The sequence below is a fragment of the Nestor notabilis genome, unplaced genomic scaffold (genome assembly GCF_000696875.1).
Source record: "Nestor notabilis isolate BGI_N333 unplaced genomic scaffold, ASM69687v1 scaffold12692, whole genome shotgun sequence".
NCBI lineage: Eukaryota > Metazoa > Chordata > Aves > Psittaciformes > Psittacidae > Nestor > Nestor notabilis.
Window position 1 is genome coordinate 2,657 of NW_009917033.1, and position 19,167 is coordinate 21,823.

The window sequence follows — 19,167 nt, forward strand, 5'->3', positions numbered from 1 at the left end:
GGGAAAACCTAACCTATATATGTAGTTTCAACAGCAAAGTGAACTCTAAATAGTATATGCTAAGTTAACATGTGACAAAGAGCTGTATCAAAGTACTAACTTTTATTTAAATGTCAATTTCAGATTCTGGACTAGCACACAACAGCCTGTAGGGTGTGCTCTTAACTACACGCACATGTTACTAAGGATTCTGAGCCTGCAGTAGCAGTGGTGAGCTGCTGCCACACTAAGTTATATGCACAGATCAGACCATTCTTCACAGGGCAACACTATGTTTTAGCCTATCATGTCTATCTTATAGTCACCCTATCAATGGCATCAAGTCTTCTCAGCATTAAGTCTCTTGCCATTGTTATGGACTCAGTACAGCTTCTAAATCTTGTTGTTTTTAAATCTTTATATATACATAAACAGCTTTTGCAAACTATATATTTGATATTTCTGTTCTACTCACAGCCCATAGAATTTCATCCTTAGTGCATTACAGAGCACCTATGTGTGTTTCCAACTGGTAGCACCTGCATGCATTTAATCAAATTTACCCATTGTTAAAAGTAGTACACTGTAACGCATTAAACAGTTCTTTATCATTTACTGTCAAGTAAGGGGGGGGAGAAAGACAGCAGTTTTAAACACATTACTCTTAGATGTTGACAGTTCTGACCAGCTGAGTCACAACTGTGGATGGTGTACATTTACTTACAGAGCATCAGGTGTATTTATTACCAGTGAAAACAAAGTCCACCTAACTTAAATGTTATATGCAGCCTAACGTGCACTCAATGTAAATTGTTATGAATGCTGCCCTAAGGGCATGTGACTTCCTGCACCTCTGCTACTGGACAGCAGACAATCAGAATTCACTCCAGCTTCAAATATATGTGAACTGCCCCTAATCATTTCAATTCCTGTGCAAATTGCATCCTGCAGCTAGCTTTTTCAGCGCCTTAGTAAATTTAACTTGATTATAACTGGAAGCATGTGGCTATGATTTAGGCATGCTTATTGCTGTAAAAGAACTAAGCCCATCTTCAAAATTACTGTGCAAGTATTTTAATAAGATTTGCACACATCTCAAAGAACTCTATTGTATGACTCCCTGGCCTTGGAGTTAATTCAGCAGTGGAAGAGTCAAGCGATGAATTCACTGATGAGGTAAGGGATGCATCTGCAGATTTTCCTTGTGCATCAGCATCTGAATCTTTTTGACAGGATCTATAGTTGCTCACAGAACCTGACCTCTGCGGAGTTGCAGTCCCAGACTTCGCTTCAGTAATTTCATCTGGGGGCCAGGGGAGAGAGGAGGAAAATTAGGTATCAGTATCAGATCACTTACAGGAACAGCAAACATCTGCCCATTCTCACACTTCAAAATCTTGGGTTTCTTAAAGTCTTGATTAATATATAAACAGCTTGTGCAACATGAGTTGTATTTCCACAAGAGTTGAGGGCAGGACTGCAGCAGGCTGCCCTCGCCAAGCTCTGTGGCTCTAAGCAGCCATCTCCCTATCAAAGGCATGGCATTTGTCCTATACTGCAGTAGCCGAACACAGGAAAATGGTTAGTCCTCTCTATCACATACCACTAGAGCTAAGGAAGCACCTGTATTGTCAGAAGGAACAGAACTGATAGTTCAGATCAGACTGAACTGTCACAAGACATGGCTTCAGCCACCCTATACTGTAACCCAGCCAGTAAATCATTTTTCAATGCCACTTGTTTTCCTAGGCATGTCACCTACACCACTGGCTGAAGGCAATTCTGCTTATGTCTTGTATGCCCATAAAGAAGAACACTGGCCAGTCACTATTAACTCCTCTGTTTGTTTTCAGGAAGGTATCCAACTGTGATTTGTATGCTCCATTACTGTCACTCTATAAAATATACCTTCCCACAGGCTAGACAAACTGCTTCCAAGGCTTAAATTACTGCAAGCATACAAATCCTATCTCAAAATTTTGTCTACCACTAACACTGGCAGGTTGACTTTGCCTGGCAGCTAACACCTCTGAGCAATGGACAAGAAAACTGGAAGGGCAAACATGAGAAAACTCACAAGTAGAAATAAATATAGAATAATAAGAGGAAAGGAAAGGGAAGGGGTAGTGATGCAAAAGCAACCACTTGCCACCTCTCCAAAGCAGGCTTATGCCCAGCCAGCCTCAAGGCTACATCCCCCAAACTCCCACCCCTCAATTTTCTTGCCAAGCATAACATTATATGGCATGGAATAGCCCTTTGGACAATCTGGCTTAGCTCTCCAGGCTGCATTCCCTCCCAGCTTCTTGCTCATTCCTGGCCTATTCATTGGTTTGATAGTGGGGGGGAAAAAGAAAGACTGAATACTATGTAAGTAGTGCTCAGCAACTGCCAGAACAATGGTGTGTTGCCAACACTGTTTTAGTCACAGATCCAAAACATAGCACCATATAAGCTTCCTGAAGAAAATGAACTCATCTCAGCCAGACCCAGCACAGCAGTGTACAGTCCAAGTCAAATTTTAATGCCTAGATGCCAAGCTTTATCTTCACTAGTTTATCCACATGCTTACATCTAAATGTTTAAACTTCGGGGTGAGGCTCTAAAGGGAGTTTAGGTTGATCCAAATCTCACCTCTCGCAGCCCAGTCCCCTTTTGCACTAGTGGTATTAGTGCTGGAGCAGACACAAAATAGGAGCAGGAATATTCAAGAACTGATATAGCTGAAAAGCTATTATTTAAGGGATGAACCAGCTAACCATCTGTTCACAGGAACACTAGACCAGGAAGGAATAAAGAAACACTAATACAGATCTAGGTTGGCTTAAACTAAAGGGTAACAAATTACTTGTTTAGAAATGAATTAAGATGTGTTTGCATTTAGAATGGCTTCCTGTACAACTCTGCAGGTTTATGAGACTTCACATACCATCGATGCTACGGAAGTCCAGCAAGTATGTCCTGCTGTCCACCTGATACAACTGTAGACTCATTTTGGAATACGCACTGGTAACTGGATTCTTCCTTCGAACACGTAGATAGTATGGGTTTACAACCTAGTACAAGAGATTTGAGTCAGTAACCAGAACTGCTCGAAAAGTACTGCATATTGTTTTTATCATTTCAAATACATGGTATTACCAACTGATTTCAGGCTTACCTGCTGGAGTTGTGATCTGGGGGGAGAGGGGTAGTGTTTTGCAGGTTGTTTGCTCTGGCTTGGTTTTGCTGTTGTTTGCTTTTGGGTTTAAGTTTGGGGTTTTGGTTTGGCTTGTTTGTTTTTTTTTTTTCATTCAGTTGTAGGTGATTTTTTTTTTTTGTTGTTGTTTTGTTTCGTTTGGGGTTTTTGCTTGTTTGATTCTTTTTTAGCAAGCAAAAAACATCCTACAGCCCCAGTAGAAAAGTTAAACATGATAAAAAGATTTTTTTTCCCCTATCCGCATGAATAGCCTCTTCCAAACCCCTTCCCACTAATACGAACAAAGTTACATAGCCTAGAAGTATAAAACCACACAGCTCAAACAAAAAATTACTATTGTCTGCTGTAAAGGTACTTTATTCTTTTACCTTCCATTCATAATCCAGCTGTTTAATTGCTCGACAAACTTCAGCCATGATATCATTTGGTCGACTCTGACTTCGTATTCCCAAGTGCCACTTAGCTCTCCTTACACCTTGGTGCTTTGACTTCTGCGGGTTCAGCTCATCAAGAGTATGGCGAGGACGTGGTGCTTCAGCTACTAAAAATGGCACTCTTTCAGGATGAGGGCGAGACAGATGGTGATCATCAAGAAAAGAATCTGGTGGGCTTGTAGCCAAATAGAAGTCTTTGGCCTCATTCATTATTCTTCTATTATCTATAATGAGGTGATAAGCAACTGCTAAAGGATCCTGATGATTTCGGCTGTATAGACAACTTAGCACTTCCTCTTCAGTGCATTCAAACTTCTCACACACTTCTTTTAAGGCTTCATCATCAATCATGGTAGAGCTATATGATGGGTCTTCAGGAAACAAGTATTTGGGAAGGTCCAGCTTAAACCATTCATGTTCTCTAGATTTAAAAATATACATAAAAAGTCTGAGTATGAAAAGCAAACCTTTTTAATATTAAATTCTTTCAAAATTATTTTTAATCTGTGCAGAATCCTGGTTGTCACTCCATGTCCTCTTCTGTGCAGCACAGACAGTAAAAAAAGTACATAACCACTGCCTTCACAAAAGCTTGCTAGACATTCTGCAGAAGACTAAAAAATATCCTAAGTTTTTCAACTGAGTTCCAAAAATACCTTTGTATAACTCAACCAGTTTTTTTGTAGGTGGCTTTTTTGTTTTGTGGGTTTGGGGTTTTTTTTGTTGTTTGGGTTTTTTGTTGTTTTTGGGTTTTTGGGTTTTTTTTGTTTGGTTGGTTTTTTTTTGTTTTTTTTGTTTGTTTGTTTTTTTACAAATGGTATACTTTTTACTGCCACTATTGAGGTATTTTCAACCGAAATTCTTACACTACCCACTTGAGTTGTCCCTCCCAAAATACACACATAACAATATCTAACAAAATTATGAAATGCCAAAGATGAATTATTTTTTGGGAAATGTTTGGACACAGATTTTTTTAACATAGAAGCCACATTTCCCACCCCAAACAAGCTGCTTGTAATTTTTTTCATTCAGAACACCTGCAGCTGCTTCTTCAAGACTTAAAAAGGGTTGAGGAAGCTCTGTAAGGGTCAATCTGTACCTCTTCACTACTGTACCCATGCACTGGTATTCATAAAATGGAAAAGGAAAGATACAGAAGGAAGCAAATACTTGCATTGCCCAATCATACATAAAAGATACAATTGTTTTGTGTGCCCTGCGTAAGCTGCCTAATGAGTCAAAGTGTATGTCACAACACCAATGATGAAAATATTCCAGCCTAGAGCACAAACACTTGCTACAGATTTAAAAGCAGCTATATGGCTTATCCCTAGCCAGCAACTAACTAAGCACCACACAGTTGCTTGCTCACTCCCCACTGGTGGGATGGCAGAGAAAGAAACCTGTGGGTTTCTCTACAGCTGAGATGGAGGCCCATATGGAGGAAGCAAGATCCTCTTCAGATTCTCAGAGTTGGCTGGCCAATCCATCTACAGTTGGTGCCTCCATGCCTGCCCAGCTCATTATCGCCAGGGTGTTGGCACGTGACATCAATGCACTTTGTACAAACTTGTGCCACATGGACCATATGCACCAAATCTCATCCAGGTCTTTGGATACCTGGTCATCATCCAAGTTGCTACATATCACCCCCACTAAGACTAATTCCCTCAAATAATGAATACTTCCCCTCAGTAATGATACATCTGCTTAGGGAATTTGCAAGTTCTTTAAAGGTATACCATCCCCAGAAGAATTAAGGTATTCAAATGAACTCAGTTTTTCTTCAAACTGTGAGGCGACATGTCTTATGGCTAACAGGACAGAACTCTTCAGGATTCAAAAGCCATCCATGCTCTGCAACCAAAATTTTTCAACATCCTCCACAACACTTCTCTTCTGGACTTACTTAACATGACTGAGGTAAGCTAAACTCATATCCCCACAAGTTTTACTATGCTTAGTTCCCACAGTACTTTATTGTCTGCAAGAGGAACATAAACATTACCAACTTACTAACTTTCAAACCTAAAAGCAGCAGCATTTTTATTAAGGCAGGGTATTAAAGCCCTCTCCTTAGAGCTTCTTATACATGAAACTGGAAAACCTAACCAAGCTGCTGCATAAAGTACAGTTCTATTAGCTACCATTTGGGGGGAATTGTTTTGATTGGGTTTGTGGAGTTTTTGTTTTTTAATTTGACCCACTGTACACATGCCAAAGCAGACACCTTCTCCGGAATCTCTTCTTATAATCTGGAGCTCATGATAGCTATCTGTACCTACAAGCTCTAATTTATCAACACTCGATGCAGTAATTATCACTCATACACAAACTCATGTCAGGATTTTGAACCTAGAAAGTGTTTTCGCACATGTGGAATATTCAGTCTTAACAGGTGATCTTTCAGAGCCTGAAGAGATGTGAATAAAAGCAGTAGTTACCACACTGAAGAGCCATAAATTGCTCTAACACATTTACAGGATAGAATAGTGGTTCTCAATAACACAGACTTCTCCTCCCCCCCACCCCACCCCCCCCAGAAGTCAATACACTGTACTTTTTGGAAACCATTCTGCCAGTAAACATCTTTGCTACAGCAAGCCTAGAGTTTCTCAGAATTTCTAGATGCCATGTATATAACTTGGTTTACTATGACCTCCAACAGGCAGCTACTGAAGATGAGAATGAGAGGTAAAGCCAAACCACTAGCAGCTGAATTTTTTATCTCAGCCTACAAAACACAGACAAACTGTATGAATGATTTCTTTGTTCTGCGTATTTACACCGAGATTATCATTCCAGCATCCTGTGATCAGACATCAGTTAATGTTTTACCTAATGTCTCTGATTGTTGCTCTCTTCATTGGATCCACTTGCAGCATGTGCTTCAAAAGACTGATTACAGATGGATTTAGATACTGAGGGGTATAAAAGATACCATCACATATCTTCTTAAAAAGGGTTGGCACATGATCATCATCAAACGGAAGCGTTCCACATAACAAAGCATAGAGAATAACCCCACTGCTCCAAATATCTACTTCTGGACCTGCATATAACCTGGGAAAAAAGTTAACTATTAGTGATTTTTGTTTAATACATTTAAATATTTTTCTCTACTTTCTTACACTGTACCACAGTAATTAAAAGTGTATTATCTTGGGACAACTAATCTGCAGGTACTATACCACTTCAGTTCTATGGCATGCTTCCCTTGAATATCAGTGTCCTTCCACTTCAAGTATAAAACAAGGCACAAGTAGTTTTCCTCTGTAGTGTATAACAATAGTCCACACATGCAGTTTAAGACAATGGCAAACCCAAAGAAACTTGCACCTCCTACTAAGAAAGCCCATGTCATACACGGTTTTAGCAGAATCTGGGCAAAACCAACTATGCCCCCAGACTGGTGAGGCTGAAAAGTTTAAGACAAGTCTATGTAGCAGAACTTGTCACGTATCTGTGCTGCTGCCTGAATAAAACAGACATTTGGCATCCATCAGCAAGAGGCAGTATTGAGTGGGTAGCTGAAAGCAGCAGATTTGACAATCAGTCAAAAAAACAAAACAAAACAAAAGGAAGTTACTCATTCTGAAGCTATCTACCCTGCAGCAGATACTTCACCACTACTCAGCTTCATAGCTGACTCTGCCTGTAATTTTATTCACACCTCTACTTCCAAGGTCTGAGCTGTGAGATTTTTAAATCAATTCAGGCAAACTGTACACACTGGATGTGGAGCATTAGACATCAGCTCCATCCTGCAGGAGCTATTCAGAGCTAGTTTATAGAAGCCTTACATCTTCATGAAAAATTATGAAGCCAATTAAAAGTTCAGCCCACAGTTTCTCAGCATTGAACCCGTCAAATGAACTAGTTCTGTAGCCTTTAGAATCAAGCAGCAACATTAAGTACATGCACACATGTATCCAATATAAAAAAAACTACCTTCCTGAAATTACTTCTGGTGCAGCATAGTTAGGGGAACCACAGCTTGTTCTTAAAAATTCTCCATCTGACATCATATTTGATAGACCTGAAAGTGTATAAGAGTAACTACTAAAAATTCAGAGAGCAAAATGATTTCACACTGCATATACCATCTAGAACAAATCACTAGATACTCAAATTAGAAAAATCAATAAATTTATCTCAGTAAATAATGTTGTTTGGAATTACTGAAATTTTTACATAAACATGCCACATAATCTTCCATTTAGTTTACGAGAATTTTGAGTAACGTCAATCCATTATCACACACAACCTAGAAGTATTTGAGAACATATTAATTCCAAAACAAAAAAAGAACAGCCTGATTTGGATTACATAAGCATGACGGAGAACAAAGTTGTTCTCAGAAGATGGAACAGCATAGCAAAACAAGATTTTGGTCATTAACAAGAAAGACTTAAAAATCCCATTTGCTTCTGAATGCTAAAGTGGAAGATGCTACCACAGAATTGCCTAAAGTTTTGCAGAAATATAGGAAATACAGGATTGAGGACTACACCTGACTTCAGTTTCTCGAATCACTTCAGCTCATTAGTTTGATTTTAGATATTCCATTAGTAACTAAAGTGGACTTTAGAACTAGGCCATCTTCCTTCACCAGCCCTCAGTATAGTTTAAGATCAGTAAAGAACTACCACTTCTAGAATAGCTGTGGAATAGACCTTTAGTTTCTTCAGTGGAGGCTGCATTATCAAGACTAATCAGTTTCCAAGAAGGAATAATGTCCTTTTTTACAGGGGGCAGGGGAGAGATGATAAAGAGTGCAGCTTGGCTAGCTTTCATACTCTTAATATACAAAAGCTTCTATTAAGGTTGTTTGATGCACTAGTAACAACAAACTGAGTACTACAGCTTTGCTGATACATTAGTTAAAAAGGAAGATATTTAAGTTACTGTGATTCATTTCTTCACCACATAAGCAATTTCAACCAAAGCATTTTCTACACACAAAAAAAACCCAGTATGATTCCCTGTGCCCACATACTTGACCACTCTACTTTTAAACATACTTAGACTACTCAGTATTACCTAGCACTGTTCATCAGAGACCTCAAAGTGCTTTACAAGGGCAGGCACTACCCACTATGCCTACAAGAGATATATCATGATGCTATAGCAGTATGAATACCTTACTGTGCTTATATGGTGAGGTTTCCTGATGCAGATAGCTCAAAGAACTAGCTGCCAGTCTTCTTAACAGCTGTGTCACAAACAGATAGTATAAACACTTAAGCTTTCTGATCAGTTAGGCAGGTACAAAGCAAAAAAGCACAGGAGTTTGCAAGATTAACTGTTCTTATTTTACCTTTTACACTTTAATTACTTTTTTTTAAATCACATCTTTGGAGTTTTTAAAGTGAATTTAGAGTAGTTCAGTAGGAGGACTAGTGTATTTTACCATAGCAATGTAGTTCTTAAACATGAACTGCTCCTGCACTGTACTTCCAAGAAAGCTACAGTTTACAGACGGTGAAACAGGCAATAGGAGTGAATTTTTAAATGAAAGGTCAGGAACTATGTCTATTTAGCATTTCAGAGAAAATATTGTTAAGCAAAACCAAACAAATCAGTTCATAACTTCATCCAGTCAGAGAAAATTCCTGAAGAGAAAGCTTGAGAAAAAAAACCCAAGTTTTACACATGTGCAAGAAACATTTGTACTCTTCAGGTTCTCGTATTGTGTCTCATCACCAGGATACTTAAGTGTGTATACTTGAATATGTCCCATAATAACTAACGGGACCTAACCACCACCAGAAACATGATCAGACATAAAGCAGCAATGCTTACCAAAGTCAGCTATCTTGGCATTCATGTGTGCATCAAGCAGCACATTTTCAGGCTTCAGATCTCTATGTACTACCATATGCCTGTGACAGTAATCCACGCCAGAAAGGATTTGCTGGAACAAACGTCTACTTTCCTTCTCATCCAGCTAAGACAGACAAAAGTTTTAAAACAATTGAGACAGTGGAAGATAACTGGGTTTTCATATATGAGTTAAGGGAAATTTTCCCATCACCTGAAGTTATCATTTATCATTGATACTTTATACAGCAGATTATCAGAACTTGTAGCAGAAAGCTCCATAGCTTACATCATTGTTCATACCACAGCTCAAAAATGACTAAAACAAAACATACCTTCCAACTCAGAAAGCCACTGAAATTTCTAATTGCACTTTTGAAATTGGTTAGGCAGATCTTACATACTCAGTAACTAGAAACATTAGCACCCACGAAGTACAGCATAAGATCTAAGTTGACAAAAGCTGCTGACATGCAGCACAGAAGTGCTAAGTTTTAGATAGTACAAGTAGCCAGCACCAAATAGCAGACTTAGCTGGACATTTCCTACAAACATGCCATGTCAAAGTTTGTTCTAACAACTAAAGTATCCTCATTTGTCAAAAGTGACTTCAGAGCTTTTACAAAAACTGTTCTACTAGTAGAAGAGGGTATTAAGGCCATAACAGTAGCTTTCCACTAACGGGTTATACTCAAGGAATATTTTTCAGCTACTTCAGCTGGATACATATCCACCCAGTCTGCTCCCAGTAATTCGTAAATTAACAGATCACTAGAAAGGAAAAGTGCTATGACAGTCATACATAAAAATATGAAACGTTAACATTCTACCATTTTCACTTTCAGAACAAGATGTAGTCATAAAGCACTTTAATTGCTAACAGCAAAATTAATGCTGAATACAGAAAAACAAACCTTCATTTGACAGGGTGTGACTGGTACACTCTGCTCCCGGCCCTTGGTAATCTGATTAGCATAACTAACACCATTTTATGAGGCAAGCAGCCATTCTGTGACTTAGTGAGTCACGTATTTGTGTCCTTCCCCTCACTGTCTGGCCCTGAAGGTCCTGTAAACCCAGTAGGCAAACCAAACATTTCTTCCTGTCCCTAGTGGCCTCAAGGTTCCTGGGCACCAGGCTGATAATGCCTTTCCTTAATGACCCTGAAGGTCCCAGGCACCTAGCCAGCCTGGTGGTGGTGATAACCCCTTCCCAGAACAGGGAAGTGTAGGAACACCCAGAGTACTGTCTGTGAAATCACTTATGAGTTCAAAGTGGGGAACCTGGAACAGAACCACTGCTGGACAGTGAGAGCCACAACTCCCTGGTGGCCAGAGACACCTCCACTACCCTCTGCTTCCTCCAAGGACTGAGTGACTTGTTTCCTTTCATATGATATTCAAGTCCAGACTATGAATGTTGTACTGATACAGCAAACCATGTATTAAGATTTGACCAGATCTGCACAGGGTCTGGGTGATTAGAATTCTAAAAATTAAATTCCATTATAAATCCTGTATTACACTACTTACAAACTGTACTACATTGATTCTGCTTGTTGAAATCCCATGCCACTCTAATCACAAGTTCTGTGCTACACTAACTGTAATATCCTGTTAAGAAAATAAAGCTTTAAATACATTCCTGAAAGGATCCCCAAAAAGAACCTGTCAGTCCTCTCAATGTGAGGCGCCACAGAAGTGTTGCAAAAGCAGTAATAATACAAGTCATTGATTTGTAGTCAGACTACTTCTTACCCTTCCATTTTTACAGATATAATCAAACAGTTCTCCTCCTGAAACATATTCCATTACCATGAAAATGTCAGTTGGCGTACTGATGACCTGGTACCTGGTAAGAGAAGGTATTTGTTAGTCTACATACTCAGTAAAAGATGCTGAATTACATTTACTTAAAAACAACACTGTGCAAAGACTCAGATAAAAGTATACTTCAAAGTATTTATCAGGTAGTTTACAGCTGTTGGAATTACAGTGGTTTTCAGAAGCCATTTCCTCTCTTTCTACTACAAGATGCCACCACTGCCAAGACTAACAGCGTATTTATGTTTCCCAAAAGAAGTATCAGCCTTTGTACTTTCAGAGGGTAAATTTAGTCCAAACGATTCCTATACAGTGCTGCCTTGGACACAGCTTGGTTCAGTGAGGAACAAATTCAAAATGACTTTGCTAGCATCTCAAACATCTACTTCTCCACATGCAAAATACTCGACTTGCCATAAGTAAAACTATACTTCAAGACAAAAGGGAAAACAGACATGCTTCAGCTTACCAAGTTATTCTTGAACTATACACAGCAATGAGTTCAGACATGCTTTACCTTTACCGACTTTATCTAACACCATGGTTGAAAGTACTTTATGTACTTAAATAGCAACAACATTCTAAAGCCATGGCTAAAAGACTACTACAGAGCTAGCATTTTAATCAATTTAATCCAAAAGCTACAGCCATGCTTCTTTGTAGTCAGCTCATTTTTCTGGGTATGGAAGAGGAGGTTTTGGAATAGTTATACACCTATAATATAAATAAGATTATCAAACCACACAGCATAGATGACCAGAATAAAAAAAGCAAAAAAAAAAATACAATTTTATGTAGGAAAACAAGATGCATTCTACTGTTAAAGGTCAAAAACTGCACGAGGAGACACTCCAAAGGCTTTATTTAGCACAGTATGGAAAGAAAAATCTTATCACAACAGGCTAGCAATTGTAAATACTGCTAAAGCCATGTATGAAATTTTTCATAAAGCACAGAAGTGTTTCAAATTAGACATCGTCTTGTAATATTAAGCTGAAGAGATTTATTTACCTTTATCCCAAATATCTTAAGCTGCTATCCCAGCAGTTCCCCAGTCCAGTTCCTAATAGTATGACTAGTATGATCCCAAATTTCCAGCTACCTACCTGCATAATTATATCAATTGTATTGTATATGCTACAAATATATAGGCTAATAATCCTTCCACTTTAGAAATGCAGGCTGACCAACTGAAAAAACTGATGGATTATCATCTCCTACATCTCCTCCCTTCTCTGTACATGCAGAAGAAAAAAAAAATCTCCCCATAATTCCCTGAGAGAAAAAAAAAAAAAAAAAAAAAAAAAAGTCATCTGAAACCTGTTAAGCTGACTTAACTGTTTAGCAACTCCGCAAGGACACATTCCTGTTCCACCCTCATCTGAGTTGGTATACTGACACTTCCTATCTTGTTTTGGCTACAGGTATGTCCTTTGGACTCATTCATGAACTCTAGCTGTCAGCACCAGCAATTCTGTAGCCAAATCAGCTCAACAGTATTCTGCAAACTAACCCACTGAAGAAGCAAGTTCATCTTAAAACATCCAATTTAGCTTCAGTGTTAAGAGCTGTTGCCAAATTAAAGGGAGTGTATAGTGCTGGCATATGTCAGTGGCAGCAGGGTCTTAAGAGAAGACACTGCCAATAAAGGGAAAAAAAAGATAGGACCAACAACACGATGAAGACAGTGAAAACAGTGAAAACCACCCACACTCTGGAGGTGCAGATACACTCTACAGGAAATGAAAGTCTAAAAATCAAGAGCATTTATAACTTACTTCCTCAGACCAGAGACAAGGGGTCTACTCTGGGGCATATTTAATTGTACTCTGAACTCCACTTTTGAATTATTCATCAACTAACAGGCGTAAACAAGCACACTGTAAACACCACAGTTAGACAAGTGGCAGCAGCTATATTGAAGAATTCCAAAATAATTTAACAAACTGCACATTCTTAATTCAGAAGTATCTCACAGAGTGTCATCTACACTGGTAAACCATAGATCATTGACCAACACATCACTAACAACATATTTTGAGTAAGAAAACACAATAAGCTTACTACAGCAATGGCCCTTTACAATCTTCTTAACTCATTTTTGAAGAAGAAAGATCAAATAAAACCACAAAAAGAAAACTGATGCATCAGCTAAAATCAGAGATGGATGCTACTAGAAGTATTTATCATGGCATGACCTTTTACATCTCCATTCAAAGAATTTGTAAGTAAAGATCTAAAAGATCTGCAAAGAAGGTCAGTTTTGTGAAAACACATTACAGAGGACACTGAAAATAGTTGTGTATTTGGAATCTGGTTATTTTCCTGACAAGATAGTCCCAGAATTGCCCTTTAAACATGTTTCAGATCAGTGAGAGCAAAAACAGATTACTGCTTATATACATTTGAATATAGCAAGCAAAACTTACAGCTTAATTATGTGAGGATGCCTGAAGAGTTTGAGGTTCTGAATCTCCCTGCGGATTTTTCCTACAACATCAAGGCTGCGAATCTTCTGTCGATTCAGGATCTTCACTGCAACTTTATGTCCAGTTAACTCATGTTTGCCAACTGCAAGAACAAAGAAGTATTTACTGAAGGTTTTCAACTGCTCCATAAAGATAATTTGTTCATTTCAACCATAGCCAAGAAACACAAAGAAGTCAGCATTCCACATATCCCCATTATCTTGAAATGGGGCTGAAAACCAGATGGCATGTCATCTCTTCTGCCCTACTCCAATTTCTCCCACAATTCTATCATTAGAAGATGAATGGGATATGCAAGAAAGACCTTAAACCTAGCCCTCAGGTGTCTTGCAGCATGACATTTTTGCACTATTGCTAACAAATAAAGCATATCCCAAAACACTGGCATCCTTGCTAATTAGGGACACCATTTTCTCTCCCTGTATAAGTCACTCCAAACTTTTAGCTCACCTGTTAACCAACTCAGACATGTTTTCCTGCAGCTCTCCTACTTTATCTGCAGGGATCACTCTTACTAAAGAAACCACTATTGTTCCCTCAAGAAGCCGGATTCAGCAATTACTCTGAATTACCAGAGTATCAGTTTACTTGAGAAATAATTACCTGTCCTTGGAACAGTCTGACTGTAAAGTCCACAGTCTGTGCAGTAAACACCATGGTTTTATTACATAAAGTAAGTGGTAAAAGCTACAGGAAACACGAAGCCAAATTCAATTGTAACTGTGAGAAGCAATGTGAACACACTATCTCATATATTCCTCAGTTTCTTTCCTACTTCTAGGAGAGTTTAATTTTCTTTCAAGAGGAGGAACTAAAAAGTATAAAATACTTCCTTGACACTTGTCCCTCCTTAACTTGGAGGTGCTACCTGAAGTAACCACAACAAAGTTGCTAAGAATATTTTTCTTAAACCCAGCACTGGATCACAGATAAAGCACAGAAGGCAAGTGTCTGTTCCACTCAGGCTTCACTATCTGCACGGACTTCTGCCTAGAACTATTTTCTGCAAGCATCACATTCATTTCCCACCCTGATTCCTGTCTTTTGAAGGATTAGTCAGATTCTAAGGACACCTAATTGGTTCAGTCTTGTCCACTTGAACAGATACTGCTAACAGCCATGTGCTGACTCGCTCATGTGGATGCCTTTCCTCACCTGAGAATTTAACTAAGCCCCAGGCTTCAAGCTTTATTTAAACATATCCATGAGAAACTGTGATAAACAGCAGTGATCCACAAAAACCTTCCTGCATTCAACAAATAATTTGGATGGAATTAGCAAATGCTTATCAATCTGTGAATCTCTTTCCCAAGACAGAACTTTCCAGCTACCTTTTGGCTCTATACTGAGACAAAAAAAAATAATATCAACGCAAATAAGAAATTCTTAGAAAAGACACAGAGATAATGATAAGCACCTGAGCAATTATTCTTACAACAAAGATAGCCACTGTGTAGAATAAAGCAGTTGGTCTGAATTCCTGTAGGTAACTAACTATGCAGTGGATTACCCAAGATCCTGAACCATCACAACCTGAAAATACAGAAGAGCTCCAACTGCAAGCTTAAAAAACTCCTCCTCTCATTCCAGGAGCCATTACCTAAAAATGGCCAAAATAATCAAAACACCAGACAGGCTCATTTGCACTGCTGAGGAATGCAGGACAAAGCCCCCATCCACCACAAGTTCTAGACAGCCCACAAACCATGGACAGGCCAGTACCTAGAACTGTAAAATCATGTCACCTATGAGTTGTTTTCAACATCTACAATTAAAGCAATTGCATCGTCTTTTTCTTCAGTTCAAATGTCACTGAAGTTTTAAGAGAACCAAACAAATTATACTGCACACGTTCAAACCCTAACAAATAACAAATCAGCAACATAAGACATTAGAAAAGCAAGTATCCTACTTGAATTACAGAGTTTCTGCTTAACAGTAACATGAACTCAAGTAAGCCAGAAGTATTGGGGGGGGGGGGGGGGGGGGGGGTAAAATTTAAAATTAAATTTTGGGGGGTGGGGGGGGGGGGGTAGGGGGGGAGTTAAAATTTAACATTAATTTTTGTTAGTAAGAAACAGCTTCTTGGAAACTAAACAAAAAACCAGACATATGAATTTGTATCTTCCTTTGCTTTACAAAGTACATGTAGCAAGGTGTTTAATTTAGTAAGTAGCATACATTTGAACAATTCTACAGCTTAGCATATAAATATTCAGTTCTGACATGGACTGTGTTATAAATTCTCTTTTATGGGCCAATTTGTTTAGCTTCCAATTTGTCAGTCTACCTTAGACAAAAACTGGAATTTCATGAGAACTCAGAAAAACATTAAAGTAATTTATTAGCTACAACAATCTTATGTCACATAAGGTCTTCAATACACATTTTCCCTTTAAAGTAATTAAATAGTGACATTTGCAGTTGACTAAAACTAATTCTAGCTGTCAGATCCATCACAATTGTGCGCTTCCAGCCTTAATTTTATTCATTGACTAGGAGAAAACAGATTTTCTGCTTGCCAACTTTGAATAAATTATTGTAATGAAAACATACGGAGGCTTTGTGCAGGTGCAAAGAGATCCCAAAAAGCCTGTTCACTTGCTTTAAGACATTTCAAACTGAATTACTTTTTTCTTCAATAATTTTTGCCTCTCCTTTTAAACACAATTTAAGATTTTAACAAAGCTTTTTAAGTTTCAGGTAACTATCTACTTCAGCAAATGAAACTTACCTTGTATATGGTTCAAGGTATCTGTTAACAGTAAAACAGCAGTCACTAACTGGTAACAGACTGCTGATTACTTTTGAATTCGGCATGAAACCAGAACTGAATACAAGACCATCATGAAGAAAGGTAAGTAGATAGTGTTATCTTTCAAAAACCTGCTCTGCATTACCTCTTCGCAGAAGTTTTGCCTATAAAAGGGAAGTCTCACAAATTGCAAGTAATCAAGATTTATCTGAGTCACCCTAATGCTCAACCAGCTACCAGTCCTTCTAAAGAATATCACTGCATTAAGTTCATTTTACAGACCTAATACTTCCCTGTACTTCTTTATTCTCTGATAACACCCACTGCCTTCAAGCTTTACTATGGCTAATGCATAAGACCAATTTCCAAGATACTGACGGAGTCTCAAAGCAGCAGTGACTTCTAACTGTTGAACTGCAGGAGCAGTAGTCCCTAAACTCAGTTCAGCAAAATAAAAGAAAACCGATTACAGGCTATATAGAGTAAATACAACATTCTTTTGAAATATCAGTTATAAAAATGCAGGGGGGGGGGGAAGCTAAATATGCATATGCTGTATTTAATGAAACATTCCTGCAATAGGCCAAAAAGCCAACCTGAGGCTCAGGGGGAAAATGGTCTTAAAAAGTATGAGCTAAACAAATGTTTTCATTAACAAAAAAAACAAAACAACCATGAGTTAATGTTATGCAAAGGCATTTCGCTGTGCAACATTAACAGCAAACTGATCTGCACCATCATTGCCTTTACCAAGATGACTTGTTTACATCAGTTTTGCAGTCTACATAGACCAGGGCTTGGAACAATCACTGTATACTTACAACCTGAAGTAGAATCCCTCACTTTCTCAGTACAAATCACTGGATGCCCGAGTACTCTTCCTTCTACGGAAGTTAACTATTTCCAAAACTGTCTGGAAACAAAGTCTGCATTCAGTTTCAGCAGCAAGCATCAGCAGTGGTTTAAAAAAAAAAAAAAAAAAAAACAAAATCATAAAACAGGATTAAAATAGGGATAGAGGTTTTACATTAAATCCTAGCAAAGTTTAAATGCATCTCACATGATTGAGGCCAGTACTCTTCTACCCCACAGCTTTTCACTTGTGTGGCATTTTAGCTTTGCCTAGATCTTGGCCAGAAACAGCTGTCTCCTCTATGACTGTCTATCTGAGGTACAGGCAGGAGTCAGTCAGTAGTTAATTCAGGCTATCACAGCCAGAAGAAAACACCACATCACTAAGTTATCTGTAAGTGCAAATCAAATAAGGGAGGCAGAGAGGTGTTATGGAAATAGAGCAATAATAAAACTTTCAACTCTTATTTCTTTTTTAAATTGTTTATAGCTAACTATATTTCATGAAATATTAATAGTAGCAATGTTCAATAATATTAAAATGCTAACAGTAGCGCCACAAAATGATCACCTTTTAAGGTGTCAACTTCAGACATGTTTTTGCCAACAGAGAGAAGAACATTTATGTAAGCATTATGCAGGTATACCAACCTTAGTTTTGTGAAGTGCATCGGGGAGGGGGAGAACCACACGCACCTTTGACTGCTCTCCTTCCCTCAACCATGCAGTCCCTCTATGAGGAGGAAGAATCTGATCCCTGCCTTCTGCCTTATCTCATTTCCTCTCTATTTAAGGAAGTACTAAGATCCCACAAAAAGTAATGGTACTCCAGCTGCTCCAAAGTGGCCAGGGTGTCACTTTTTTAAGCCTGCCCTGAAGAATGGAGACCTGGAGGGCTCTAGTCTCAAACTATTTTCCTAGCTACTCTTAAAGACAAATATAATCCTATTTTCTGTATGTGAGCAATTTCTTCAGAACATGCTAATAGTTGAAAGTGCTTGTGTAGAGAACATACAGTACAAACATCGACACTGAAAAAACCTACCATACTAAAAGTCAGCTAGCACATTAGATACAACAGGATAAGCTGCGGTTCTCTACTGGTTGTAATCATGAGCAATCCATTAGGTTAACCATAAAAGACCTTACAAAGAATGCTATGAGAGTCTAGTCTAAGTCAGTTGTGAAAGGTTGTTTTCCATTTGCATACCCCAGTATTTGAACAATTCTCACAAACACCACAGCAGGAACAGTATAAGCTAATGCAGTTTTTCCACCTGTGGCAGTTGGCATCGAGGGAAAGTTTAATTTCTATTTCTGCTAGGCTTCAAGTCTGCAGTATGGCATCTGCACCCCTACTGGGAAAACTTTCTAAAGTCCGAGATGGAAAGATCTACTTTGGCAACCACTAGTGAAGTGGATTTAGCATAAAGTCTTTCCATATCTGTATGTCAGCTGCGCTGCCAGTTAATCCAGCAATTCCAGATTCATCTGTGTATACTTACGCCTCTCTCTGCAGAGGGAGAAGTCTTGCCTCCTTTACAAGGACATCAAGAGCTGCTACTTGTGCAGCAAAACGCAAGGCACAGACAGCTCAAGAATTAAGTCTCCCTCCTTCCACTAGACATCCGGTGCTGCTTGTAATAAAGGCAGCATCATTAACTTGCAGCAGTTAGTTCCGCGAACACAGAAGAGAGCCGCTCCTCCGCCAGCCCTCACACCCCGCCGGCAGGTCGGCGCACAGCACTCCTCTCCCGAGGGCCACCCACAGCGCACTGGGCGATGCTTGCACGCTCGGCCGGACCCTCCC

General features: G+C 38.8%; 1 protein-coding gene across 1 annotated transcript; it reads right to left on the minus strand.

Annotated features, from left to right (window-relative positions):
* Positions 1-802: 802 nt before the first annotated feature.
* Positions 803-13,832, minus strand: PRKAA1 (protein kinase, AMP-activated, alpha 1 catalytic subunit; the record flags this gene model as incomplete). The annotated part of the gene is made up of 8 exons (XM_010024899.1): positions 803-1,282; positions 2,909-3,035; positions 3,547-4,033; positions 6,454-6,678; positions 7,567-7,654; positions 9,421-9,565; positions 11,196-11,289; positions 13,691-13,832. Coding segments are annotated over 8 exons (1,553 nt in total), but the record flags the coding sequence as incomplete, so codon positions are not given.
* Between the last annotated feature and the right edge of the window lie 5,335 nt (positions 13,833-19,167).